The following is a 26,109-nucleotide window of genomic DNA, read 5'->3' as shown; positions in this document are numbered from 1 at the left end:
AGTTATGGTCAAATTATGAAAACCACCCTTCTGTTTGGTTAATTATAGCTACCCCTCAACTATGTATTATCTTACGAAAAAAACCCCGTAGATAAATTTAGGGATGTTAAATCGGTAAAATCGAACTGAAATTTTGTTACGCCAACATTTCATACCGTTTACCGAACTGGATATACAATTTGGTTCGATAAATAACTGAATTACATAAATTTTATGTAAAAATATTCAAAAAAACGAAGTTTTTTCGTAATTTGGCCACACCTTTGGGTGGCCGTAAGTTGCCCTTAATACTTTTTACATAATTATAAAACCATAAATACACAATTATTTTTTTGGAATATTAGTTAATATTACCCAAGTATAATGAGATTAATCATGGGCTATTGAATATGAAAAGAGATATTGACTAAACTTATAAGCTGTTAAAAAGAGCTTATAAGATGTTTAAGAGTTTATAAGCTATTTCAAAGTGTTTGTATTTTTTTTCAAAAAGATCTTAAAATTGCAAAAAATAAGTTGTTGGTGATCAAATAAGATTTTTTCAACATTAAAAAAAAGTGTTTAAAAAAAAATTTCTTAATGTACATTTACCCCATTTTTTTAATTTAAAATCTTATAATGAGTAAAAATATTTTATAAAATCATTATTCAAACACTTTAAAAATTAAACTTAAAATTAAGACGTAGCATATCACCTCTTTAAAAAGATTATCAAATGTAATAGTTTATCAGCTCTAACGAAATGAGCCCTTAGACTATATGTTTGATTAGTCCAATAGTTTTTGTATCGAGCTATAAATGTGGGAAAAATGGCTCTAATCTCGACTAATTGAAAAATTATTTATTAGTTCTCCCATTGTGCAACAGTACTTAAACCAAACAATTTTCATTAGTTAGTCTTATATATATTAAGAACCAAACACTTAAACATGCTATCAATGTTGTCGGAACCGGACCGGACCGGCCGGTCCGACCGGTTCAACCGGGACCCGGTGATGGCGCGGTCCGGTTCGACACTAAGAACCGGAAAAGTCAAAAACCGGGGTCAGTTAATTTGGAACCGGAAAAGAGCCGGTTGAACCACGAAAAATCGCCGATTGAACCGCGAAAACCGCCGGTTGAACCAGTTGAAAACCGGGTTAAACCGGATTCAATATCGAAACATAAAGGAGCGGAGGGGGAATAATGTTTGGTTTTCCGATTTGCTGCAGATTTAGTGAAATATTTGATTATGTGTATTTAGTTGGGTAGGGGAAGCACCATTGTTGAATGGAATGAAAAAGAGGCAAAAGATGAACAGACGGCACAAAGAACTAAATTAGGGTTTGAGTTAGTAATTTATATTGACTATATTATTAAATAATTAATTATCATTTATATTGTAGAATTAATTTTCTTTGTGTTTCAAATATGATTATATAATTAATAGATAAAATAAAGAATTAATTTTATGTTGATAGTTAAGGATCAAAATATGTTTTAATTTATATTAAGATAATCAATTTTAAATATAAATAAATAATTTAAAATTAAAAAACCCGGGTCGATCCCGATTGAACCGGTTCAACCGTGACCCGAATGTATAGCCGGTTTCGTGTCCGGTCCGGTTTGAAAACATTGCATGTTATGACTTCTTTTTCAATTTTCAATCATTGTTTTTATTAAGGTATTTTAATAATAATACATGAGCAATAAAAATATTTTAAACTTTATAATAAGCAAATAAATAAAAACATTTGGGCCTCTTTAAAAATAATTACACAAGAGAATAATTAGACTATTTATTAAGTGAAATGTAAATTACCAATCATCAAATTCAAATAAAATGTAACAAGAGAGTATATATTTAATAAAAAAATTCTAAGAACTTTTAATTTATTCCAACATTGTATTAAAATCAATAAATAAATCTCTTCAAATCTTTCAGAAATGAAATGGTCCAGTCCTCCTATGTGAATACATCGACCTATCAAAAATCAACAAATAAAATCAACTCTTGCAACAATTATAAATCTATAATTTTAATAAATGCAAATATATTGCACCCAGTGACGGAGTCAGCATAGGATATGAAAGGGGGCCGTGGCCCCCAAACATTTATCAATTAAAGAATCCATAGATATCATTATTTCACATATATAAAGGGAAGTGTTTTTTTACTAATAAATATTCAAAGTACGATGTATCCAAATAAAACGAAAAATCGAACGTGTGCGACAACTACATTATACTGCAAAAATTGGTCGGTTCATCAGCATACGGGTCGTACTCTTTGGGTGGGTAGGATGGCACGTACCTTGCTTGCGGGTAGGCCGACCCGTAGTAATACGGGTTCGACCCGTGATGGTACAGGTTCGACCCATGATGGTACGGAGACATGGATCTTGTCGATGGGTAGTAATTTGAATGGTGTCCACCATACGAACCATACGAATACGGGTCGGGTAAAGCCCGACTGTAGCTATACGGGTCTTCGATGGATCCATAGCTGTTGTACCCGTATCCGTGGCTATACGGGTCGTATCCGCTATTGTAGTAATAGTTTTTACTAACGTCCGGGTGGCGGAGCTTGACCGATTTCAGCTCCGCGTGGTACCCTGTTCTAGCTAAGGCCTTCAATAGTAGGTTCGGCTCGACTAATGCGTACACTCTCACTAACCCTTCTTCAGAATTTATGTCCACATTGTATTTTCCTGTAAAATAAAATAAAATCCCAAACAAATTAAAAACAAATTTGTTAGAAATTGTCCTAATCAAATATGAAATAAAATGCCACTAATAATTAATTATTAATATATATATATATATATATAAAATAATTATTTAAATGTTGATATGATATATTTTACCACAGACTGAACCAAGAACTTCTAGCATATGCATCTTACAAGACTGGCAATGAACATTCACCTTCAAAACACAACTCTACAAAAAAAATAAAAAATAAAAATATATTAGAATGCGAAATTAGTTAAACTATTAATACAAAATTAAATGAGTAAATTAAAAGCTATATATAAAATAATAATCGAAACAAAAAAAATAAATGGTGTAATTACTGCTTCTGCATAAGGCTCCATAGCTTAATTGATACAGAGGATGATGATGTAATGCAACTTGTGTAAATGAATTATGGGGTCTTTTAAAAATTATTAAATATTGTGTCCAAGTGTATATTTTTGGTAATTAAATTAGTGTAACATAGAAAATGAATCTTTGTATTTATAAATGATTATGTAATTGCCATGTGTATTAGTGCCGACAATGCGTTAGTTAAGGTATTATTTATTCGATTAATATGTTCTTGAATCCATTAAGGGATTGTATTAGATTCTTAGATCAATTCACTTCATTTTGTGTATTAGTGCTTTAAATTGTATTATTTAATTTTTAATTTTTAATTTATTTGGTTCTATTCACTTGAATATTGTAAAAGAAAAAATCGTAATTTTAAATAAATAATTGCGTATTTTTTATTACATTCATTTGTATATCTAACATTTACAAGCCCACGTAAAAAAAAGCAGTCCACCCATTATTTCAAAGCCCCAAGCTATTTTATGACATATTTTAAGATGGCCCAATACCCATAATATTGGGATAATAAAAGTGGCAAAATTCACTTTGCACCCATAAAATTATGGGATGTGTTACACACACCCTCTGATTATGAAACGTACCGAATTTTTTGCTACGTTTTATGGTCAAACTTACAGAAATGTAAAGACATTACTTTTATAATGTTTTGAAAATATGCTTATTTTTAATTAATTTGTAAAGATAACTCATCTTTCAAACAGTATGCGGATGGTTTCTCAAGCAATTGTTGTTTATTTTATTAATTTATTAATTTGAGCATATTTTTTTTAGGTTATAATGACATGTAATTTTTTTTAATTAACAAGCATCATGGAGGTCTTTTTATGAGTTTGACTTAAATTGATAATTGTCCACCGTGATTTAATTAAATAAATTAAGTTTTCGATTACTAACATGTTTATTTGCACCATTGCACCAAAAGGCGAAATCCCTCGCCCCCAGGACCCAGCGGACCCGGACCTGGTGCCCACAAGGAACCAACCCTCATTTGGAGTTGAACTAACATGTTTATTTATATCAATATATCAATTTGTCCACTAGTAGTTTTGAAATTGGGCAAATTCCGAAATCCACATGAACTGATCAGGTTAGTTACGGAAAACACCTCATCTATATATAATTAAGGAAAATACTCTAGCGTTTGTTTCCGTCTTATTTCAACCCTCTTATAGTTTATTTTTTAACAGAATTTTTTTGATTCCAAGGAATATTTCTAAAAAATGACGATTTTACTCCTACATACGTGTCATTTTATTTACGCTATCTCTTAAAAACAAATTTTAGTCTTAGAGGTGTAATGGTAATACAAAAATTGTGAATGTAGTTTTTAAGAAGAATAAATATTCCGTGTAAAAGTTCTACGAGGATAATATTTTTCTTTAAAAAGTAGCATAAATTTTTTTTCACGACTATAGAAGTATAATCGGCCTGTTGGAAAATATTCCCTGACATCAAAAAAATTTCGCGAAAAATAACACCATAAGCAGTGGCGGATTTACTAAGGGGGAGGGGGGCAGCCGCCCCCAGAAAAAAATATTCCAACTTTTTTTTATTACTTTTTGACATACTATTATACAAATATGTGTTTTTAGATATTCTTTCTCTATTAGTTATTACAATATAAAATACAACTACTAAAATATATATTTTTACTTCAAAATTATAAATATATACTTATTTCAGCAATATTTTGTGAATAACTCGAAAAAAAAATTGGGCCGCTACCCCTGAAATCCCCAAAATCATAACCTCGCTTTTTTTCCTATAAAATTCGCTCCCCCTTAAAATGTTGTCTACATCCGCCACTGACCATAAGGGGTCGGTCGGTGTAAGATGAAAACAAACATCACGTTTGATAATTATGAAAAAGGGGTTTTTTCGTAATTAAGCCTAAGTTTAGGGGTGGTCACCGATTGAAATTCAAACCGAGTGAGCTCCGTGTATTCATTATACCAAAGTACCCAACTACACATAGTACTAGTGTGAATTGATAAAGAACAAAAAAAAAAAAAGGTTTAATGTCAAATTGTCAACCCTTTTTCATTTTTTAATTAATTATTTCTTTTCTCCGACCAAGTTTCCATCCAATAAACAGAATCGCCATTGATTTGGATCAACAGTAGAACTTGCACGAATCATAATTTCTGGACAGAACGCAACCGAATCGAACAATTCTGCCGGTTAGTGAAACGACGACGTTTTTTTCTTCTTCCAGTAGCTAGTGATTTTGTTTTTACTCGATTTGGTTTTTTTCGATTTTTTATTGGGTTAATTTTTTTGGCGCCTGAGTTTTTGAGCTTACTGAATTTCAACTCTGTTCGATTGTCTTAGCTCGGAAATATGAAAGTGAAACGATGTTGTTTTTGCCACTAGCTATGTTTTTTGTTATTCGAAGTAATTGATTTGGCATTGTTTGTTATTCTTCTCACGAAATACTGCATTAGGGTTCGTTTGGATCAAATGATTTTAAGGGGAGAATATCGGATCCCGTAATAACAAATTCGTTGAACTTGTTTGGATGCATCTACTCTGCAAATGGATTTCGTCTCCTTATTTCTCGTTTTTTTGTGTTGTTTTACGAGTCGTTATATGTTGGATTTGAGTTCAATCTCCCTCCCTGAAATCCTCCCACCCAAACGCGGCATTAGGGCGCGTTTGGATGGGAGGATTTGAGGGAGGGATTTCAAATCCGTGATCACGAATTCATTCATTGGCGCTTGTTTGGAACGAGTTGTTTGACAATGGATTTTAAATCTATAGCTCTAATTTTAAGTTGCTTTTTGAGAAATTTTGGTGGATTTTAAATCCCTTAGGGTGTGTTTGGATTGAGGGATTTGAAATGAATTTTGGTGGATTTCACTTCAAATCCTTCCATTCGGATTCATTTCAAATCCCTCAATACAAACTCAACCTAGATTCATTTCAAATCATTCAATCCAAACACATTCTTCAATCCAAATGCTGCGTTTGGATTGAGGGATTTGCAATGAATCCAAATCTTGATGATTTGAAGTGACTCCGATCCGTAGTCAAATCTGTCAAACTTGTTTCGATGTATCTATTTTGCAATGGGTTTCCGTATCCTTTTTTCTCGTCTTGCGTTATTTTACAAATCGTTATATATAGGATTTCAAATCCATATTATCTGTAGTCATTCGAAATCCCATTTACCCAAATCGTCTCATCCAAACGCAACCTTAGCGCATTTCAAGATCACGTGCTTCCTCTTAACGAAACTTTCTTTTTGGCCATAGGGTTACTGTACCGTTCGAAATGGAAAATGATATCGAAAACTCCTTATCAAGAAAACTACTAAGCACCGCATCTCAACTCGATCCTAAAAGGCGAAGATTCCGCCGATGCAAAAGTGCTCCAATGGCCGATTATCTTCCCAGCGAAATCAACCCCAGAAACGGGGCTTCTCAAACGGCCCCACCACCTTCACAATACCTTTGGGATAAAATACACCCGAGTATAAAAAAAGTGGGTATTTACTTATTCCTCTACCTAACCATCGGCACAACTTGCTTTTACTTTGTCGGAAACCAAATAAAAGGAGACAAAATCGATGGGATCCTCGATTCGGTTTACTTCTGCATTGTGACAATGACAACTGTCGGATACGGAGACCTAGTACCCAACACCGCCGCCACAAAGCTTCTCGCATGTGCTTTCGTCTTTTCCGGAATGGCTCTCGTAGGCCTAACGCTCAGCAAAGGAGCGGATTATCTCGTCGAGAAGCAAGAAATGCTGCTTATTAAAGCAATGCACATGCGCGAGAAACTGGGCCCCACCGAAATTCTCGAAGAGATCGAGACGAACAAAGTGAGGTACAAGTGTTTGATGACCTTCTCGTTTCTCGTAGTGCTGATTACAGTTGGGACGGTTTTCTTAGTACTGGTTGAGAAGTTGGAATTCGTCGACGCTTTCTACTGCGTTTGCTCGACCGTGACGACTTTGGGGTACGGGGATAAGAGCTTCTCCACGAAATACGGACGTGTTTTCGCCATAGTTTGGATTTTGACGAGCACCGTTTGTTTGGCTCAGTTGTTGTGCTACATAGCTGAGTTCAATACGGAGAAGAAGCAGAAGGAATTGATCGAGTATGTTCTTACGAGGAAGATGACGAATGTGGATTTGGAGTCGGCCGATCTTGATGACGACGGATCAGTGGGGTTAGTGACTTTTTCTTTTTTTCGGGATTAATTGTGTAATTAACTTTTATTTTTGTTTTTTTATTAATGATTTGATGTATGTGGAAATAGGGCTGCGGAGTTCGTTATATATAAGCTGAAGGAGATGGGAAAGATTAATCAAGAAGACATATCGGTTCTGATGGACGAGTTCGAAAACCTTGATGTCGATCAATCTGGTACGTTGTCCCTATGTGACGTCACTCTAGCTCAATCAGTTCGAACAAAGAAGTGATTCTGTGAGTGTGTTTTTTTCCCCCACTGTTTTTTTTACCTATGAATGTGAGTTATATAGTGAAGCAGGATTAACTCTAGTAATCGTCGTTTGATGTATATTCAAACGACGATTACCTCGTTTGATGTATACTCTAGTACATCAAACGACGTTTACCTCGTTTGATGTACACTCTAGTAATCGGTCGTTTGATGTATATTTGGATAACTTTTTTTTTTTTTTCCTAATTTGGAGTTCGTCTTGGGAATAATAAAAAAATGAAAATCGATGATCTTATGGTCACTATTGGAGCCAGGATTTTAATTCCGAGAGGGCCGAATGCATTAAAAAAATTATGAAGGGGGCCATTAATTAATGCTATTGTACACAATTCTTTTTATATTTTTATATAAATTAATAGAAATCTAAGAAATGTTTATGGGTTATTAATTGTTACAACACAAAACAATTGTACGAGGTGCAGTTAATGTTATATTCTATGAACTTTGATGTGTAATAATATTTCATGCTTAATGTGCAAATTCATTCCTGAAATAATAGGGCAAACAAACAAAAAGAAAAATAATAATAATAAATTTAATGATAATGATTTCATTAAATAAATAAATAATTAAAGATTTAAATCAATCTTTTTTCTTCGAGCAAAAATGAAAATTCATGATTGATGAGAGAGAGAAAAAGGAAAAATTAATAAAAGCGTTTTGTTCTACTCGATTTTGACGATTTCTTCTATCTTTTCTTCTGCCACGAGTACTACTCCGCCTCCGGCCACCAGTTCGCCGGCCACGTAGTCCAACAACCCCTCGCCCGCTTTCTCGCCGGGATACTCCGGCGACGGCGGAGAAATCCGGTCGAAAACAACGGCGGCGACGAGGAATAGCGCCGTCGATACGAGGAGCGGCGAGAAGTAGTTGATAATATCGACAAAACTCGGCGCAAGATAGCAGATGAAGATTATAAATAAACTGAAAGTTAGGGCCAAGAGAATGTGGAACTTGAATTTGAGAAGCTTTTCTTCGATTTCCTTCGCCATCGCGCTGACCTGGCAAAACCTTCAATCTCTCTCTCTCTCTCTCTCTCTCTCTCTATGCGGCGGAGAATCTCTGCGGAGAGAGTTTTTTGAAGGCCTTTTAAAAAGCAGGGCAGTAAATATTTTTACATATTTACAGTGTTGCCGATTTGATTCGCTTTTTACAAGGCAATTTCCCAAAATACCCATGCCCGGCCAAAATATATAAGAAATAATATAATTTGTTAATTGGTAATTACCAAATTACCCTTTAAGAATCTATGATTTTTCTTTTTGGACTAAAATATACATTAGAAATTCTTTAGGGAGCCATTCGATCGAAAATGCTATTTGCGATCACAAAATTGCTATTCGCGGTTTATAACAAAACCCCCCAAAACTTTTAAAAATATCAAAAAACTCCCCAAAACTGCAAATAGCAAAAAAAAATAAAAAAAAAAAATCGAAAATTCGAAATCAAGCTTGAAGAAGGGTTGGGCTTCGATTTTTTGATGTAATTTCGACTCTTTTATGTGTAACATGCATTGGGTAGGTCGATTACGGAACCAATTTCATGTTAAAAAGCCCTACAAATCAATTTGTAGGGCTTTTTTTTTCGCAAAAAAATGTTCGAACGCCCAAGATGGGCCCCCATCTTGGGCGTTCGAACATTTCAAAAAAAAAATAAAAAAAATATATATATATATATTTTTTTTTGCACTGGACGCCCAACTCGGGCGCCCAAATGCAGCTTGCACGCCCAAGTTGGGCGTTTACGCGTTTTGGGGGGTGTTTTTGGAAAGTTTTGGGGTTTTAGTGAAATAAAGTGTTTTTTTTTTGGGTTTTGTTAGAAACCGCAAATAGCAATTTTCAAACCGCAAAAAACAATTCCCATTCGATATCATAATACTCGCGAAGGTGTCGGTTACTTTGTTGTCTAAGCAAATTTATCGGTGGTTAAAAGTAAAAATAAAATTTAGTTGATGTTTGGCTAAACTTATAAGTTGTTAAAAAGAGCTTATAAGATGTTTAAGAGCTTATAAGTTCTTTAAAAATATTTGATAATTTCTTAAAAAAAATCAAAAAATTAGATGCTCGAAAACAAATAAGATCATTTTTTACAAAAAAAAAAGTACATTTATGATTTACACCATTTTTTAAATATTAAGATCTTATAATAAGGAAAAACAATCTATCAGACGAGCTTATCAGCTGTTTACGATAAGTTTAGCAAAACGAGCACTTAACCTCGCTCCACATTGCAACATTGTTACACATTGCAACATTGTTAGTACAAATCCTAGAGGTCACATGAGGAGGTAGGTACACAATTCAAACAAAATTGTCATAGCTTCATCTTTAATAATTATTATATTACTGTACCTGACATTGAATTTGAATTATTACATTGTCTGTGTGGGGGGTAGGGTGGGGGTGGGGGCCTCTCATCATGATCGCACGTGCACGTGAAAAATGAATAGAACCAAATTTCTAAATTCAAAATTTGCATTCAAATTATCCCCAAAATACATAAAACCTTTTAACCAGTACAAATTTCAAGAACTTATTGAAGCAGTTACAGAACCAAGAAGCAAGAAGAAGATGATAATAATAATAAAATGTAGTCCCAAACTTACGTCGCCGAATTCCCGAAAAAAAAAGAAAGAAAAACTCTAAAAATTTCTAATTTAGACGCCTTTTCTCGAATTGAGACTCGTGACAATGTGGGTCGAGCCATTCTCTAGAAGAACTGTTGGGTGCAATCGAGGCCATTTTTCCACCACCGACAAGTTCCCTTAAATTATCGACTTTATTCTCTCGACCAGAACCGCTGTGTTTTCTATCAGCTTCTTTAAGTTGCTGCTTAAACTTCTGCTTTCGGGTATTAAAGTTCTGCTCTTGCTGTTTCGCTTGAGACGGAGGAGCTCCGTGGGGCCCGAGGTATATGCTCTCCTCTTTAACGGCCTACCAAAAAACGAGGCGTATTGAGATCAATTTCGACCAACATTTATTACAGAAATTGGAAACGGAACCTTTTTTATGCAGTACCTGAACTTCGGAAAATTTGGAGTCTTCTACTTTCGGAGGATAAATTTCGTTTTCGTTTGTGTCTTCTTCGATTTCCAAGCTTGGAATTACATATCCATCGGTATCTAGCAAAACCAAAATCGAAATAAGAACGGTTGGTATAAATAGACAGTCGAAATATGCATTTTGATTGAAGACCAAAATCTCACAATATAAAGATTGAAACGAGAGTCGATTCTACCGACACTCAATTTACTCTTTTTTGATGATTATTTAATATCTATAGGCTGTAAGAATTTACTACGCTTCACATGACTCGTGCTGAAGTCCATTGAAAAACGAGAATTTATTGCTACATGAAATCAACATACTTGATTTAGTATTTAAAACATCAAATTGAGAAAAAGAAATGTTACGAATCTATTGAGACGACATATTAGAGCGAGCAATCAAAACACGGGAAGATGACCGCCCAACCAACAAAGCTATTCAATATTCACGCGCTTTCCCGCAAGTGAATTATGCATCAATTTCGATAACTTACCGATTAGATTCTACACTCTATAGAAGGCAGATTCATGATCAACAACAAATTTTCGCTAAAACAAAAATCAAATACAACATAAATAAGTCAAATAACTCTTAACTAACATTTATGTTTATCATCAATCATATGATTACAGTTATCATCGAAAACATCATAAACACTAACATACGGTAACGGAACGAAGTTTTCGTGCATAAACGAGAAACATCAAGGGAAAAAAGGTGAGGGGACGAACAATATAAATAAACCCAGAATTCAATTGGGCAGCAGCACAAAATTCTGATTCAAAATTATAATCCCAAATTCAAAAAAAAAAATATCGACTGCAGTACACACAAAGTTACTGACCCAAATCCGATTGAACAGAACAAAATCCTAAACCCCATAGATTACGCCGACCAAGAAATTACACGTACGCAGCAAATTAATTTCCGATTAGAATGTAGAAAAAGCAATCAAAATTAAAATTAAAATTAAATTAATAAAATTTGCTGATTCAATTGGAAAAGAAGGTAGAATACCTACCCCATTCATCATCTTCTTCAACGGAAGGAGTGGTTTGCGCCGGGAGAGGGTCCATTTGATGCTGCCGATCATGGATTTTCCGTTCAACTAATGATTAATTACAGACGGAAAGAGAAAAATCAAAGCTTTATCGCCATAATCCAAAAGTATGTTGAATCGAATCGAATTTCTGATTTGAAAAGGAGTGACTTTGATACAAAGGGGGGAAAGAGTGGAAAAGGAGCAAAGCCCTAAACCTAGAAGAATCTGATTTTCATTTCTGCCATTTGGCAACCCCAAATTTTTAATTTTATTTTATTTATCTAAAAAAAAGAATATTTTGAAATTTGAGATGCGCAGTTAAGTTTTACCGAAAAATTAAGGGAAGCTTCCATATAAACCACGAGGGGGTTAGATGCTGATATTACGAGTATAAGGAGTCGTCTGCAAAAACTTGTAACCAGAAGGGATAAACGCTATTTACCCAATCTTATATTGATAGGGCAAAATTACGGCCACCCCTGAGGTATTGCCAAATTACAAAAAAAAAAAAAAAAACTCTATTGTTTGGGTAATTACAGTCACCCCTTCTTTTAAACATTTTTACATAAAATTTATGTAATTCGGTTATTTACCGAACCAAATCGTATATTCAGTTCGATAAACGGTATGGAGTGTTGGCGTACTGAAATTTCGGTTCGGTTTTACTGATTTTACATCCCTAAATTTACCTCTGGAGGGGTATTTTTGTAACATAACCATAGTCGAGGGAGCTGACTGTAATTACCCAAACAAGAGGGAGAATTTCGTAATTTGACCATAACTCATGGGTGACAATAATATATAGATATACAGTTAAACCTCTTTAAATTAATACGGTCGGGACTAACAAAATTCTATTAATTTAGCGAAATAATAAATTATCGAACTAATAATTTAATATTTTTTTACGGGGTTGGGATCGAAAAAAATATATATTTAAGCAAGGTTATTACATTTCCCGGTTTCATCCAATCTAGATAAAAAAAAAAGTTTGATTTGGGCCAAACTTATTGGGCCGAAAGTAAAATTACAAAAAGGCCCATACATAATGCAGGCCCAAATAAAGCGACGTGGTGCTATTAGTCAACGGTAACTGGATCAGTGCACAATTCAAACGAGTACGAAATCTGGGCCGCTAGTTTCAATACGCTCCTGCTGAATCAGATCTCAGCCGTTCGCTGTGGTCCTGTTTTAGAAATCCGCCCAGTGTCTGGCTCCCCGATCCGACATGGCATTAAAATGGATTTAAAATCCGGATTTGAAGTCCGCGCTATAAAACCCAAAGCCCGAAAAAGCGAGGTTGGGGTTCGAAGTGTTAATAAGTACAAAACTGAAAACATAAATTAGAGAGAGAAAAAAAAAAAAACCAGATTCTCAAAAAACCACTTCAGTTGGAGAATGAGCTGCGAGACTTAAATCTCGAAATTCCGCCGTAAGTTTCATGTTATCTTGTTCGAATTTCGTGTTACCTCTTTGCTTCCGAGCCGAATTTCAGTTTTTTTTATGTTAATTTTTTGGGGTTTTCGAGTTGTTTTGTTGAATTATTGTCTCCTTCAGGTTAGGGTTTCGTGTTGTTTGTGAGAATTTCGAACCGTTTGTTGCGTTTTTTTGTTTGAAAAGTTCTGTGATTTTTACTGAGTTGATTTCTATGATTTCATGCTGTAGATCTTTACTAGGGTATATAGGACTTGTTTATGTGAAAGCATGCGTTTTTCCCCAATTAAATGCAATTTAAATTATTGTGTAGGAACTTGTAAATTTTCAGATTTTTTTTTGTTCCGTTTGAATTTTGCATAGGATATGTTCTCTCTTAGTCCGATTCTTGTGCTGCAGTTCCAATTGTTTGTAGTTTTCGTATGTATGTGAAGTTGGGATTTTGCTTCAATGCTTCTGATCTAAACTTGTTTACTTTGTATTATTAGCCTTTGTTGTTCTATCGCACCTACTATTAACTGCTGTGATGATATATGGAGGTGACCTGTTTGAATTTTTCCTCAGTGTACTTCGGGTTCGTTAGCAAAAAAAGGGGAAAAAAAGAAAAGATTCTTGTGTAGCACAGACCTCATATTTAGCTATTATGGGTGAAGAAGATGTAATTACCGATAAGGTTGAGCCTGTTGCAAATGGCAGCACGGAAATTGAGAAAAAGACTGATGTGGAGGAAAATACCGAGACAGTACCCGATAGTAAAGGGAAGCAGCATGATGAAGTGACAGAAATGGAAGAAGATAAAGCAGATGATGAGAAAGTTGAGGCTCAACAAATGGATGTGGACAAAGAAGATGTCAATGAAGTCAAGGAAGATGAAAAAAAGGCAGAGGATGAAGAAAAGGCGGAGGAGATAGAAAAGGCTGAGGAGGTAGAAAAGGCTGAGGAGATAGAAAAGGCTGAGGAGGTCGAGAAGGCTGAGGATGAAGAAAAGGCGGAGGAGGAAGAAAAGGCGGTGGAGGTAGAAAAGGCGGTGGAGGTAGAAAAAGCGGTGGATGAAGAAATGGCAGATGATGAAGAAAAGGTGGAGGAGGTAGAAAAGGCGGTGGATGAAGAAATGGCAGAGGATGAAGAAAAGGCGGAGGTTGAAGAAAAGGCGGATGATGAAAAGAAGGTGGAGGATGAAGAAAAGAAGGCAGAGGATGAAAAGAAGGCGGAGGATGGAAAGAAGGCAGAGGTTGAAGAAAAGGCTGAGGTTGAAGAAAAGGTCGAGGATGAAAAAAAGGTGGAGGATGAAACTGTAGCAAAAGAAGGAGGAGAGGGAGGGAAGGAAGAGACTGAAGCTGACAAAGAAAAGCAAGAAAGTGGTGGAGAAGATGGAGGAAAGGATGGACTTAAGAGTGAAGAAATGGAGGTAGACTCTGAGGAGAAAGCCAAGGAAGAGTGTGAGGATAAGGTTGAAGAGGAGGCTGATGGAATGGAAGAGGAGGAAGAAAAGCCAGAAGAGGTTAAAGAAGAAAAAGCTACGAAGAAACGTCCGAGATCAAAGAGTAGTGCTAGGAAAAAGGGCAGTAATAAGAAAAAAGAAAATGTAGGGGAAGAGAAAGAACAGAAATCCCCAACTGAGAAAAAGAAAAAAGAGCCTAAAACCCCAGTGGAGAAAAAGGAAAAGGAGCCAACAACACCTGCAGCTTCAACTCTTGATCGCCCTGTACGTGAGCGAAAATCCGTGGAAAGGTTGGTCGCGACTATTGAGAAGGACTCTTCCAGAGAGTTTCTTATTGAAAAGGTGCAGTCTTTAAGTTTTTACTTTGTTTTTTCCGCCATTTCTGTCATATAGTTCTCTGTAGAGGTATTATCTATCAATGAAACTGGTGGAGGTTTACCCTTTTGCGATTTTTTTTTTCATTTTGCAGGGTCGTGGAACTGCACTGAAAGATATCCCAAACGGTACGGTGTTAAACTAAAGCTGTTGCCTTTATCTCATGCATTCTTTGCACATTTTCATTCACCTTTTGTTTTGCCTATGTGCAGTAAGTTCTATATTTATGATGCTGTTTAGCTGTACTTTTTTAGTTGCTCTCTCTGTGCAAACTGCGTGGTCATGCTACAAGGTTTTTTTGATGAAATTTTGGTAGTTCTTTTGACGTCTTTAACAATACTTCTTTTCCCTCTTTTACAATTTTTTTTTTTCGTTTTTTTTTGGGTGGGGGTAGGTATTGGTGACGGTGTTTTGAACATACTATATTATCTGCCCTCTGGAGAGTTCTGTAGATGTAGTGGGTTACGAAGAGTATCATTTATGGTCCAAACTAATTACAAGGAATTTTATCTCCTTATATATAAAGGAATGATCCGTAGCGAGGTTTCTTATATCATATACTATGTTATCTGCTCTCTTGTTTTCCTTTTTTTTTAAACCTTGGTTATGCTTAAGTGATTTGTTTATGGCCAAACTTAATATAAAAAAGTGAATGATGAGGTAATAAGTGTAGCTAAAAATGGGTGTTCCATTGTTAGATTATGGCGGGATATGTAGCGAGATAATTTTTAATCCCCGTTTCCATTAACTCAAATTTTGTTAGCAAAGCCTGGCGGGAATTTATAACTACTTCCATTTGCTGAGTGATGATTACCCAGAAAATAGGTTCCACTGATTTTCGGAATCACATTAAGAACTGCTCTTGTGATAACTATGTGTATCTATCTAAGTCATTGCCAAACTGTAGTTCTTCCTAACCTTCTTTTCAATATACAAATTTTGATTTTTACGTGTGTTGGTTATGTACTTCGATATTCTTGACAATTTCATTTAAAGCTTGCCTTATATGTGTCATAGATCATAGTAGGCTTAATTTCACTTTGCACCCTTGAAATATACCATTTTAGCACTTTGCACCCTCGAAATAAATTAATAGCACTTTGCACCCTCGAAATACAATAAATCATGCATAATGCACCCCAAATGATTTTTTAAAGCTAAAAAATATAAATTTAATATTTGTAGTGATATTTTTTAGGATGCCAAATGTCAAATATTTTTTTTATTCATCAATCATTTTAAAACTATAAAGTTCAAAAATAAAAATACATTCCACAACATATTTAAAAATTATATTGTTTTATCAAAATAAAATATTTTACGAAAAAAAATCATTCAGCTATTACGTTATCAAGTTATCTGAAAATTATTTTTTCTTCCAAATATTTTCACCTAATATTTTACAAACAGTGACATAAAAGATCCACAATCGAATAATTTAGTGATAAAAGATTATTTTTTTTTTATTTTCTTTTGTAAGATAATGTAGTTTTTTTAAAATAATCCGGTGTAATTTTTATTTTTTCGCACTTTGTCCGCTCGAAATTAGGTTTTAGGTTCAAGAAAACAACAATTTTTTTTTATTTTGTACCCTAAAAAGAAAAACACCAATGAAAAATAAAATTGCCTTTATTATTCAATTGAGGGTGCATTGTGAATGATTTATTGTGTTTTGAGGGTGCAAAGTGCTATTATTATTTTTCGAGGGTGCAAAGTGCCAAAATGGTATATTTCAAGGGTGCAAAGTGGAATTAAGCCATCATAGTATATTGATCTGCGCAGCAGTGTGAATGTATTTGTAATTTTCTAAACCATTTTTATTTATCAGTGGCATATAAGATTTCAAGAAAGAAGGCCGAAGATACTTTCAAATTGCTGCATACCATCCTTTTTGGAAGGAGAGGAAAGGTAAAGCTTTAGTGTTCTTCTTCTTAGTTTTGGGTATGCTCTTTATATTACTTCATTTACTCGGTGCATCTTTTTTAGTAACAGTAAATTTCTTCTTCCATAATCTACTAAATCGTTTTCTTTTAATCTATATATACCTCATGACATCCAGTATTAAACTTGTTGTGTAGAGATTCCCGTATATATAAAACTCCATGGCCGTGTTTTGTTTGTCTATTACTGATCTCGAGAATTTGCTCTGAACTCTTCTGGATTGTGTGTAGAGTAAAGTATTATTTTTTAGTGTCTGCCACGAATATTTTAGTCACTGTTGGATATAATTTTTCAAATCTACCTTTCTTATTATTATTAATTTTTTTTTTGCTGTCGCTGATGTTGAGACTGAAGTAAAGTTCGAGTATTAGTTGTTAATTATTTTCCTTACCTTGGTTACCTGGTAGCCTTTAAATAGTGGATATGATTCAATAGGTTAAAAATCTTGCTTTTGTCGATAACTTTTGGAATATTTATCTGTTTACATACTTATTTGAGTTGTCCAGGCTGCTCAAGTGAAGACCAACATTTTAAGATTCTCGGGGTTTGTTTGGCATGGTAATGAGGTAAGAAGAAGCTCAACATTGACTTGCTGTTGGATTGTTATTCTCTCTGTCTCTTTCTTAAATATGTTATAACTTTAAGTTTCAAATGAACATTTTTCTCAGGAAAAACAATTTATCAAAATCAAAGAAAAACTTGACAAGTGTGTCAAGGAGAAACTAGCAGAGTTCTGTGATGTTTTCGATATACCAATTACCAAGTCTACGAGGAAGGTTTGTTTATTTCGTATTAAATGATGCAAGTTCACAGTGTGTGCTCCTCTTGATTTATCACACGAATCATACCACCTTGACAAACTTTCCCTCTGAGCTTTAAAATCGGATTTTTTTCGTTGCTTTTAATATTCCAGGAAGATATGGTTGCAAAGTTGTTAGAGTTTTTGGTGGAACCTCAGGCGACAACCTCTGATTTGCTTGCTGAATCGGAGCAGGTTTGACACTAAGCTATTCTTTTTCCCCGTTTTTATTTGGCAATATAAACTTCTTCCTTCAGTTAGCTTAAGAATGTATGTTATGATATATCAATTAAGGGAAAAAAGAGAAAGCGGGTCAGCAAAACGGCATCTGGGAGTGCTACCCCATCAAAAGGCTCAGCGAAGGTACTTTCTCGTCGCTTTTGAATTTTCTCAGTTCAAAGCTAGAAGTGTAGAATCTTTTATGCTACTTTCTGTAGTTTTATTTTGCAATTAATAATTTAAAAAGATAAACAAGATCTTGCTACCAATGTCCTGAATTTGCTCTTGCATTTTCTTTTACCTTTGTCTTCTTTGAACCTAATATATTATCACTACATCATACACATGACTACGCGCATAAATATAAAGTTCACTGTACTAGGTATTCTCGGATTAGCATGCACAGCCACTCTTACACGCACATATGTGCATACTCCTTAGGCAACGCATATGCCGAGTCGTTGTTCGGCAGGTTTTGCATTTGCATCTGTAGCTTTAAATCATATGGTGTGTGGCACATGAGTACTAAAGGTTACAAATAAGATAGTATTATTTGGGTTTCCAGGCTCACCTGTTGTCGAAGTTAATATTTTTGAATAAATAAAAGATGTCGCATATAAACACCTCTTCTAACCAGTTCCCTTTTCTGGTATTCTCAGAGTCAGAAGAAAGGTGAAGGTTCGTCTAAAAAGGGTGGAGAGGCAAAGAACAGCCCTCCTGAATCAGAAGACGAATCAGAAAAGGAGAAAGAAGAAGATATTAATGGTGCTCCTGAAAGATCGGACGATGAGGTGTCTGAACATGCTGAAAGTGAGGAGAAAGGAAGTGAACCCGAAGAGGGGTCAGATGAAGACACAGAAAAGCCGAAAAAACGAGCAAAGTCATCTGCAAAGAAGGAATCTTCCGAAAAAGCTAAAACCAAGAAAATAACCATCTCTAAAAAGGCCAACCCTCCACCCAAAAAAGCCCCAGCAAAATCACCATCAAGCCGCCCAAAAAGCGCTAGTGAAGAAACAAGTGCGAAAAAGTCTTCTGCTAAGAAGAAAGAAGAACCAATCAAGAAGAAAGAGGAACCGATCAAGAAGTCGTCAACTCCAAAGAAATCCTCTCCAAAGGAGAGTGCTGGTGAGAATTATAGTTATTCCCTTTTATTCTGAATATAATCAGTTTTCTGAATATTCTTTCGTTTATGTTCAAATTCAGGGAAGAAGATTCTGAAAGTAAAAGAGAAGCTCAAGGAGGCGGCACTTAATCCGAGCGATGATGAACTCAGAAATGCGATTTATAAGATCCTCAAGGAGGTCGATTTCAATACGGTAAGTTTCTGTAGCCCTCTTCTTTCATGTATTCTGGTTTTGGGTAAAGAGGTAGTGGATTTACACGCATTTCTAAAATGTTTAACGTCTAGATTGGACAGTGAATTATTTTTGTCATGGTATAGACTTGATCTCGTCTGAAAAGATTGAACATTCTGAAGCTGATATACAAAATATATTTTTTGTAAAGAAAATGTGAAATTAGGAATTAGTTCTCCGTAATTTCATTCTGTAATTCGTTGACTTGTTCCGTTTCTGATATACAAAATATACTTCTATTTTGCAGTCTACCTTCACGGACATTCTGAAGCTGCTTGGTAAACTCCCCCGAAACTTATCTTTCCTTTTTTCTCTTTTATTCTCTCACTGAGTTTTCAATGATATTGGAATTGAATTGCCCAACAACTTCGCATGACAAAAAGACATGTTTACCCCTTTCAGCTAAGCAGTTCAACATGGATTTGACGTCTAGAAAACCGACAATAAAGCGCATAATCCAGGACGAGCTCACAAAGCTAGCCGATGCTGAAGAGGCCGATGAAGAGGAAGATGAAGAAGACGATTCTAAGACGAACGAGAAGAAACCTTCCAGCGTAGGTGTCAAGGCCTGACAACCTTTTAGCCAGCTGGAAAGAAAAAACCGCACATAAGAGAGATTTGGTGTACACTATATAATATATATATATAGATATAACTTACTCTCTTCAGGTTCGTATGTGTTGTAATTTATATTAGATTATGTTAGTGCAGTTGTTCCTCGCCCCCTCACGACTCTTCGAGTAAGGCTGTAATTTATTTGCTGCTAGTGTTGTTTAACTGCTTAGGTGTTGATAGAATTTAACAGTTTGAAGGTGGCTTGTTGTTGTGCGTGCGCAACGAGACGAGATAACATTCGTAGCGTTTCTCTTTTACTTCCTCATGTATTCATGATTATCACCCTGTAATAGGAGGAAATAATTTCAGACTTTTGATTGTCTTTTGTTAACTTGCATGGTTATTTATTATTTTTTTTTATTAATTATTCAGTATTTTTTATTAGAAGTATTATATGTGTATTCTTGTGTATAAATGAATAATAATGATATATATAATGTAAAATAAACTGCAACTGTAACTGAAGAAGGGAGTAATGGTTGAAGAAATGGATGAATCATGTAAAGTAAGTTAGTGGAGCACTTGCGGAAAGATACAAAAAGGACGTTGACATGTGTTCCCAACTCTCTCTTATCTAGTGGACCATCAACTTAAAACCTACCACCATTAATTGTATTTTATTCTTTTAGATAAAATTTCATCCGATAAATTACGGCCAATCCTTGAAGTAAGATTAAATTACGAGAAAACCCTTTTGTTTTGGGTAATTATAATCACCATTCAATGATGTTACTGCCTTGCATGTCCTTTCTTACGGTGTCGAATCTATCTGCTGAGAAAGGGGTATTTTCATTCAAACATGAGATATTTTTTAGTAATTTGAGTTTACCTCGAAGGTGACCGTAATTTGCCCAATTTCATTTTTAGACACACTGGTCTACTTGCCGTTTACATCTGTTGTGCAATTTATGAGCTATTATACGAGACAGTTTATCAGATGCATCTCGAAATTTAAAACTATGAAGATAAATAAATATACCAAAGGCAAAATTAATTACAAAGTAAGCATTTAGAACAAAAACAAGACCATATCCACATCTACTGTATTTACAACCACTTGTCCAATGCCAAACAAAAATGCAATCAATCAAGAACACGACAAAAAGACCAAAACACCCCTACCCCTTATAACCAGGAAAATAGAGGCAAAATAAAAACAATTAAACAAGACAAGACAGACACAAAAAAACAATTGAACAATTTAAATTAAAAAAAAAAAAAAAATCTATTCTTGACCAAATCGAATTCTTTTTTCATAAGTTTATTTATTTATATATATAAAGTAAAATATAATTATACGAAGAAATTATATATATTAATACGATATATAAACATATATTTGAAATAAGCTGAAAGTCTTTGGTCAATAATCATCACCAACAAAATCTAGTAATTAAAATTTAAAAATCATGTTTGGCAAGTGTCACGCTACCTCGGCCTACCACCGGCGTGACCCGACCCGGGTCCGACATGATAACCCGACACCACTTTACCGGGTACAGTACCCGCCATCTGCCCGTACCCATAAACGGGTCCTCCCTGATGACCCATCATATTCATACCACCACCATACATCCCTTCATACCCACCCCCACTGTTCCCCATATTCACAACACTGCCATTCCCCCCTCCATCTCCGCCGCCGGCGGCGGCGGATCCGCCGCCGCCGATCTCCTTCTCGACTCTTCCGGCGGCCATGGCGCTCTTGTCCCCCTCCATATCCCTGAACCTCTGGAGGTACACCTTGAGCGGCTCGACGTAGTCCTCGAACCCTAGGGTAGTCATCGCCCAGAGGAGATCGTCGCCGTTGATCGTCTTCCTCTTCTCGCGCTGGCACTTGTCGGAGGCTTCTCCGGTGATGAAGCTGATGAACTCCGACACGCACTCCTGCACCGTCTCCTTCGCGTCCTTGGATATCTTCGCGTTCGCCGGCAGCGCCTTCTTCATTATTCTGCTCACGTTCGCGATCGGCAGGAACCTGTCCTGCTCCCGGAGAGAGATCTCGCCGTGGTAGTTGTGGTCGCGGTGCCCGCCCCCGCCCGATTCGTTATCGGAATCCGCCATTTTTTTTTCCTTCCTTCCTTCCTGAAAGTGAATTTGGTAATATATATATACACACACACGCAGTAGAGAGAGAAAGTAGGGTTTGGCGAAGTGAGAGAAAGCTGTTTTCTAATTCCCCCAACAAAAAAATAAAAACAGAGGTTTTGGTATTTAGGTAATATGCCGACTATTTTTGGTGACTGCTATTTCGAGTAAATACGAATTGTACAATTTTTCTACGAAGACGGCGAGAATCTCCGAGAGAGAGAATATTCCGGTGCCGGAAAATTCGTTTTTACAGAGGGTTTTGTTTTTCCAAATGAAGAGAGAGAGAGAGAGAGAGAGGGGAATGTAATGTCCGTTGGATCAAAATGTTATAATAAACGCGATTGTATGTGCTACGTGGACGGTTACAGTCCATCGCATGTCGATAACTATTCGCTACTGGAGACGGATTTTCAGCCGTCCGATCTTTGGTGGGCGGATAGATCTTGGCCGTTCTTTTGCCGTGTGTCACGTGGTGTTGTGTAACTGGTTATTTACTGAATAACTAACCCCATTGAACTTTTTTTAACGGCTTACGTGGACCACCCCCATTGTTTTTTTTTTTTTTTTTTTTTTTTTTTTTTTTTTTTTAATTATTCTTGTCAATTACTTTGTCTAGGTGTATTTAAGGATTGAGAGTAACTATTTGAGTTGGATAAAATTTACAACTTAAGGTCAAACTCGAGTTGACATGGTTTTGTAGATGTTGCGCTAGATGAAAGGTACTGAATGATTCTGCACTATTGATCTAGATATAATAATACACATATATCTATGTGTATATGTCCTTAGTGGTCAGTTTATAAAATAGATTATGGTGCAAAATTGTCCGCTGCTTTTTACTAGATGTAGCATCTCATAGACCAAGTACGTACGGTGTGTTAAAGAAACGAGTTAAGTCGAGTATATCACTGTGTAAATTCTTTTGAATTTTTATCTAGTGCCTTTAAGAGTTGTGGTTCAACTCAAACTGATTTTAATCGAACACGAATCAAAATTCGAGTTGGAATTTAATGCTTATTAAACGAAAGTATAGTGAGAGTCTGGAATCGATTATTGAGTAGTTATGTGTGATTTTCACCTTTTAATACATTGTCTTTTCCATGTATATATGAAATTAGTTGTTAATTAATCAAGCTATGTACTAGATCTTCTTCAAAAACATTGATTCATCAGATAGAATAAATGTAATGTACATATTGTAGTGTGTGATTAAACAATAGAAAGTACACTTAAGGACGATACCAACTTGATGATCTCTACTTTTGTCTTCAAAAGGCACACAAGCTAAATTGAAATATAAATACACTACAACCTCGTTTAAATAATATTTTTTCTCGCTTCAAACTCGGTGACTACATGTTATATTATTAATTTGATAATTTAATATTCTGTTAAATCAATAAAATTTTATTAGTTCCAACTATATTGACTGATACACCAAAAGTACTAATTATAATTAAATAATGTTTATGTTAGAATATAATTTTGGTTACATATTCTTACTCGTTAAGCAAATAAAAAGTATAGAGTGTCATCATTCTACTTTGATCAATAAAAGATATCTTCTTTTTTCTTAATAGAAAAGTTATATGCTTGGTATTTCATTTTCTAAGGAGGACTATATGCCGATAAATCATGCTACAATCTTTTAACGAGTCCTGTAAGAGATGATCTAGCGGTTAGAGCAAGTAGATCCATGTCAACTAACATAAGTTCGAATTCTCTTGCCAACGAATTCTCTTGCTATGTGTCACACATGGTCAGCCTGATGGAGTTTACATCTCTCGTACGATTGGAAGCTATTATACGAAAATATAATTTTGTTAAAATGCAGCTATATGATTCGTCACGAGTTCTTTCATAAAAAAAACAATCTTTTGATGATATGAGTAGTCAATAAACATGTGTAACAATATATATATATATATATATATATATATATATATATATATATATATATATATATATATATATATATAATTTTTATAAAATAGTATTTTTTATGTTTGAAAATACTAGTTTACTTCAATTAAATTTGAAAGATGACAACAAAACTTAAATTATAGATTCAATATGCGTTGACTATAGCACTAACTGAAGTGGGGTATCTTTGCTAGTCTTCTTATACAGTTGCTACATTTTATTGCAGGAGAATCCTTCTGAAATGACCTAACAATTAGTGGCAACATAATCATAGACTGGAAAATTTTATGACCTTGTTTGGTTGGGGAGATCAGCCATTATTAATGAAATTTGTTTGATGTTTGGTATCTCAAATAATTTATCGGGTAGACCCACAAATATTATGTTATTATGGTTTATCTTATTTTTTAGCGACTTTTTTTGTCAGAAATCTTGATTAATCTTATCTTAGCAACCAAACGAAGTGTGTAAGTCATTTATTGTATTTTTTACAATTTTGTTTTTTTTCTCCTAAATGAACCTACAATTATAAAATTTGGATTCAGCCCACATGACAAGGCCCGGGGCCCCGGACCTACTATTAAACGGGCTAACTTATTTTATTTTTTAATAGTCCTAATAAAATTAGGCCCAAAATCCTTCCACCTCCATGACAATGAATATGTTAAATAATAAATACGACACAAAAAAAAAAAAAAAAAAAAAAAGAAGAAATTCACTGTCAATTTTATATCTACTAAGTGGTGTTTGCAAAAGCTTATTTAAAAGTATAAGTTAATGATTGTGAGTTAAGTTAGTATCAAGTGCTTATTCCTAAAAGTTCATGATATATGCAAATTAGCTAGAATATCAACTTAATTAGAAAAAACAGGTACATCGGTGTTTTCCAAATTATAGCTTAAAACAACTTATTTTAATATAAGAAAAAATAAAAACTTATTTTACAAACAACTAAAAACAGATTATGAACAAAAAAAAAAAAGCTCAAAATCTCTTCGATTTAAAGGCCAAATGGTTAATACTTAAAAATCGGGCCAAGCCCATCTCCCCTATGAACACTCGCACAGTGGGCTTATTTAATTCTACATACGATGAAATACACCGGATGATTATTAACCGTTGATCTCCATGCAATCACACACACCGACACACATCCAGTGTATGTATGCGTAGTGAGAAGTTATTTCAATACATCAACCGATAAAAAATAATTCGATGTATTTCACCGAGTATAGCATAATTAGCAGAACGTTAGGGATATATAATATTTGGGCTTAGGCCCATCACTTTGAAAAAATTGCAGACAATCCCAAAGGAGTTATACAGATAAAGACAAATGTAACCTAGGCAGCCGGTCATATAAGCTGCGATCAACGGCTATATTTACCTTTTACGAAGCAGTGGGTCCCACTTCTCCAACGGTCATGATTCCTCCCAAAACGCAGCGTTTCGTTACAAAAATTCTCTCTCTATATAGAGTTTGATTCATCCCTCAAAATTTTCAAATCCGACAACGATCAAACGAAACTGTTCATTTATTGCTCTTACCAAAAAAAACATTCCCCGACTCGCCGGAATATTCCCTCGCACGCTTTCCGATCTTTCTTCAATTTTTTTCCGAAGATGAGTAGACTTTTCGCCGTCGTCTTTCTGCTCTTCTGCGTGCAATATTCCGGCGATGCACAGATCACTGGCTCCCCTTCTCCGGCGCCCCAGACAAAAACTCCTCCGCCGGCACATTCTCCGGCTTCTCCTCCGGAGAGCCCTCACTCGTCTCCGGTGCTCTCGCCGCCTCCAAAGGCTTCTCCGGCAGTGCCGGCGAGCTCTCCAACAACCAGCCCATCTGCTTCTCCGGCGGTACCTCCGACGCAGAACGCAGTTTCTCCGGCGCCCACTCGATCGGTCAATGTCTCTGCTCCGAGCCCATCTCCGGCGAGTCCTACCCCGTTGAGCAGCCCTACTCCGGCGAGTGCGGCACCCGAAGCAGAAGTACCGTCCGACGGCGTTCCTTCCACCGCCGCAACGCCGTCGTTGTCGCCGGACATGTTTCCTTCAAGCAGCACTCCGCCGGTGGGTTCGGCGCCGGAAAGCAGCGCACAAGGGCCGGTGGCCGACGATTCTTCCTCCGCTTCATACACTACGTACCAAGCTTCCATTGTTCTTACAGGGTTTGCTCTCTTGGCCGCTGTCGGCATTTGAACCAAACGACACCGTTTCATTATTCTTTCTTATGTAGAAGTTTTTGTCTAGTTTTTTTTT

At 35.5% G+C, this 26,109-nt stretch overlaps 5 protein-coding genes across 6 annotated transcripts; 2 read left to right on the top strand and 3 right to left on the bottom strand.

Annotated features, from left to right (window-relative positions):
* Positions 1–2,220: 2,220 nt before the first annotated feature.
* On the bottom strand, positions 2,221–3,080 carry LOC105961872 (uncharacterized). Its single transcript, XM_012986136.1, has 3 exons — positions 3,060–3,080; positions 2,850–2,925; positions 2,221–2,693 (listed from the first exon to the last, which is right to left on the bottom strand). The coding sequence occupies exons 1-3, from the start codon at positions 3,078–3,080 to the stop codon at positions 2,221–2,223; spliced, it is 570 nt and encodes a 189-aa protein (XP_012841590.1).
* A 1,717-nt stretch (positions 3,081–4,797) lies between these two features.
* Positions 4,798–7,741, top strand: KCO1 (Outward rectifying potassium channel protein). Its single transcript, XM_012986349.2, has 3 exons — positions 4,798–5,279; positions 6,354–7,274; positions 7,365–7,741. The coding sequence occupies exons 2-3, from the start codon at positions 6,373–6,375 to the stop codon at positions 7,525–7,527; spliced, it is 1,065 nt and encodes a 354-aa protein (XP_012841803.2). The 5' UTR covers positions 4,798–5,279; positions 6,354–6,372; the 3' UTR covers positions 7,528–7,741.
* A 2,283-nt stretch (positions 7,742–10,024) lies between these two features.
* On the bottom strand, positions 10,025–12,078 carry LOC105962076 (Na-translocating NADH-quinone reductase subunit A). Its single transcript, XM_012986351.2, has 3 exons — positions 11,637–12,078; positions 10,586–10,689; positions 10,025–10,501 (listed from the first exon to the last, which is right to left on the bottom strand). Exons 1-3 carry the CDS (start codon positions 11,689–11,691, stop codon positions 10,220–10,222), a joined length of 441 nt encoding a protein of 146 aa, XP_012841805.2. The 5' UTR covers positions 11,692–12,078; the 3' UTR covers positions 10,025–10,219.
* An 853-nt stretch (positions 12,079–12,931) lies between these two features.
* LOC105962077 (DEK domain-containing chromatin-associated protein 1) lies at positions 12,932–20,167 on the top strand. Of its 2 annotated transcripts, XM_088822201.1 has the most exons (13): positions 12,955–13,089; positions 13,656–13,971; positions 14,062–14,874; positions 15,002–15,035; positions 16,736–16,815; positions 17,355–17,414; positions 17,517–17,624; positions 17,762–17,842; positions 17,942–18,010; positions 18,526–18,991; positions 19,070–19,182; positions 19,469–19,499; positions 19,624–20,167. In XM_088822201.1, exons 2-13 carry the CDS (start codon positions 13,735–13,737, stop codon positions 19,791–19,793), a joined length of 2,262 nt encoding a protein of 753 aa, XP_088678327.1. In that variant the 5' UTR covers positions 12,955–13,089; positions 13,656–13,734; the 3' UTR covers positions 19,794–20,167. The 2 variants fall into 2 exon arrangements, with proteins under 2 accessions (XP_012841806.2, XP_088678327.1); XM_012986352.2 differs by having other exon boundaries at positions 12,932–13,089; positions 13,656–14,874.
* A 619-nt stretch (positions 20,168–20,786) lies between these two features.
* Positions 20,787–22,485, bottom strand: LOC105962078 (nuclear transcription factor Y subunit B-3). The gene has a single exon (XM_012986353.2). The coding sequence runs from the start codon at positions 21,898–21,900 to the stop codon at positions 21,265–21,267; it is 636 nt and encodes a 211-aa protein (XP_012841807.2). The 5' UTR covers positions 21,901–22,485; the 3' UTR covers positions 20,787–21,264.
* Between the last annotated feature and the right edge of the window lie 3,624 nt (positions 22,486–26,109).

Source organism: Erythranthe guttata, chromosome 8, assembly GCF_056151865.1.
Source record: "Erythranthe guttata isolate IM_541 chromosome 8, IM_541, whole genome shotgun sequence".
NCBI classification, from domain to species: Eukaryota; Viridiplantae; Streptophyta; class Magnoliopsida; order Lamiales; family Phrymaceae; genus Erythranthe; species Erythranthe guttata.
Note: the sequence above shows the minus strand (reverse complement) of the source record. Positions and strands in the feature narration are given on the sequence as shown.

Excerpts from the sequence above, each read along its gene's own strand:
- KCO1 (XM_012986349.2), top strand. The coding sequence starts at position 6,373 with ATGGAAAATGATATCGAAAACTCCTTATCAAGAAAACTACTAAGCACC. Across the intron at positions 7,275-7,364 it reads GATGACGACGGATCAGTGGG|GGCTGCGGAGTTCGTTATAT; the intron begins GTTAGTGACTTT and ends ATGTGGAAATAG.
- LOC105961872 (XM_012986136.1), bottom strand. The coding sequence starts at position 3,080 with ATGGAGCCTTATGCAGAAGCA. Across the intron at positions 2,926-3,059 it reads TGGAGCCTTATGCAGAAGCA|AGTTGTGTTTTGAAGGTGAA; the intron begins GTAATTACACCA and ends TTTTTTTTGTAG. Across the intron at positions 2,694-2,849 it reads AGTTCTTGGTTCAGTCTGTG|GAAAATACAATGTGGACATA; the intron begins GTAAAATATATC and ends TTTATTTTACAG.
- LOC105962076 (XM_012986351.2), bottom strand. The coding sequence starts at position 11,691 with ATGGACCCTCTCCCGGCGCAAACCACTCCTTCCGTTGAAGAAGATGAT. Across the intron at positions 10,690-11,636 it reads TGAAGAAGATGATGAATGGG|ATACCGATGGATATGTAATT; the intron begins GTAGGTATTCTA and ends TGGTTTTGCTAG. Across the intron at positions 10,502-10,585 it reads CCAAATTTTCCGAAGTTCAG|GCCGTTAAAGAGGAGAGCAT; the intron begins GTACTGCATAAA and ends GTTTTTTGGTAG.
- LOC105962078 (XM_012986353.2), bottom strand. The coding sequence starts at position 21,900 with ATGGCGGATTCCGATAACGAATCGGGCGGGGGCGGGCACCGCGACCAC.
- LOC105962077 (XM_012986352.2), top strand. The coding sequence starts at position 13,735 with ATGGGTGAAGAAGATGTAATTACCGATAAGGTTGAGCCTGTTGCAAAT. Across the intron at positions 17,843-17,941 it reads TGCTTGCTGAATCGGAGCAG|GGAAAAAAGAGAAAGCGGGT; the intron begins GTTTGACACTAA and ends ATATCAATTAAG. Across the intron at positions 18,992-19,069 it reads CTCTCCAAAGGAGAGTGCTG|GGAAGAAGATTCTGAAAGTA; the intron begins GTGAGAATTATA and ends GTTCAAATTCAG.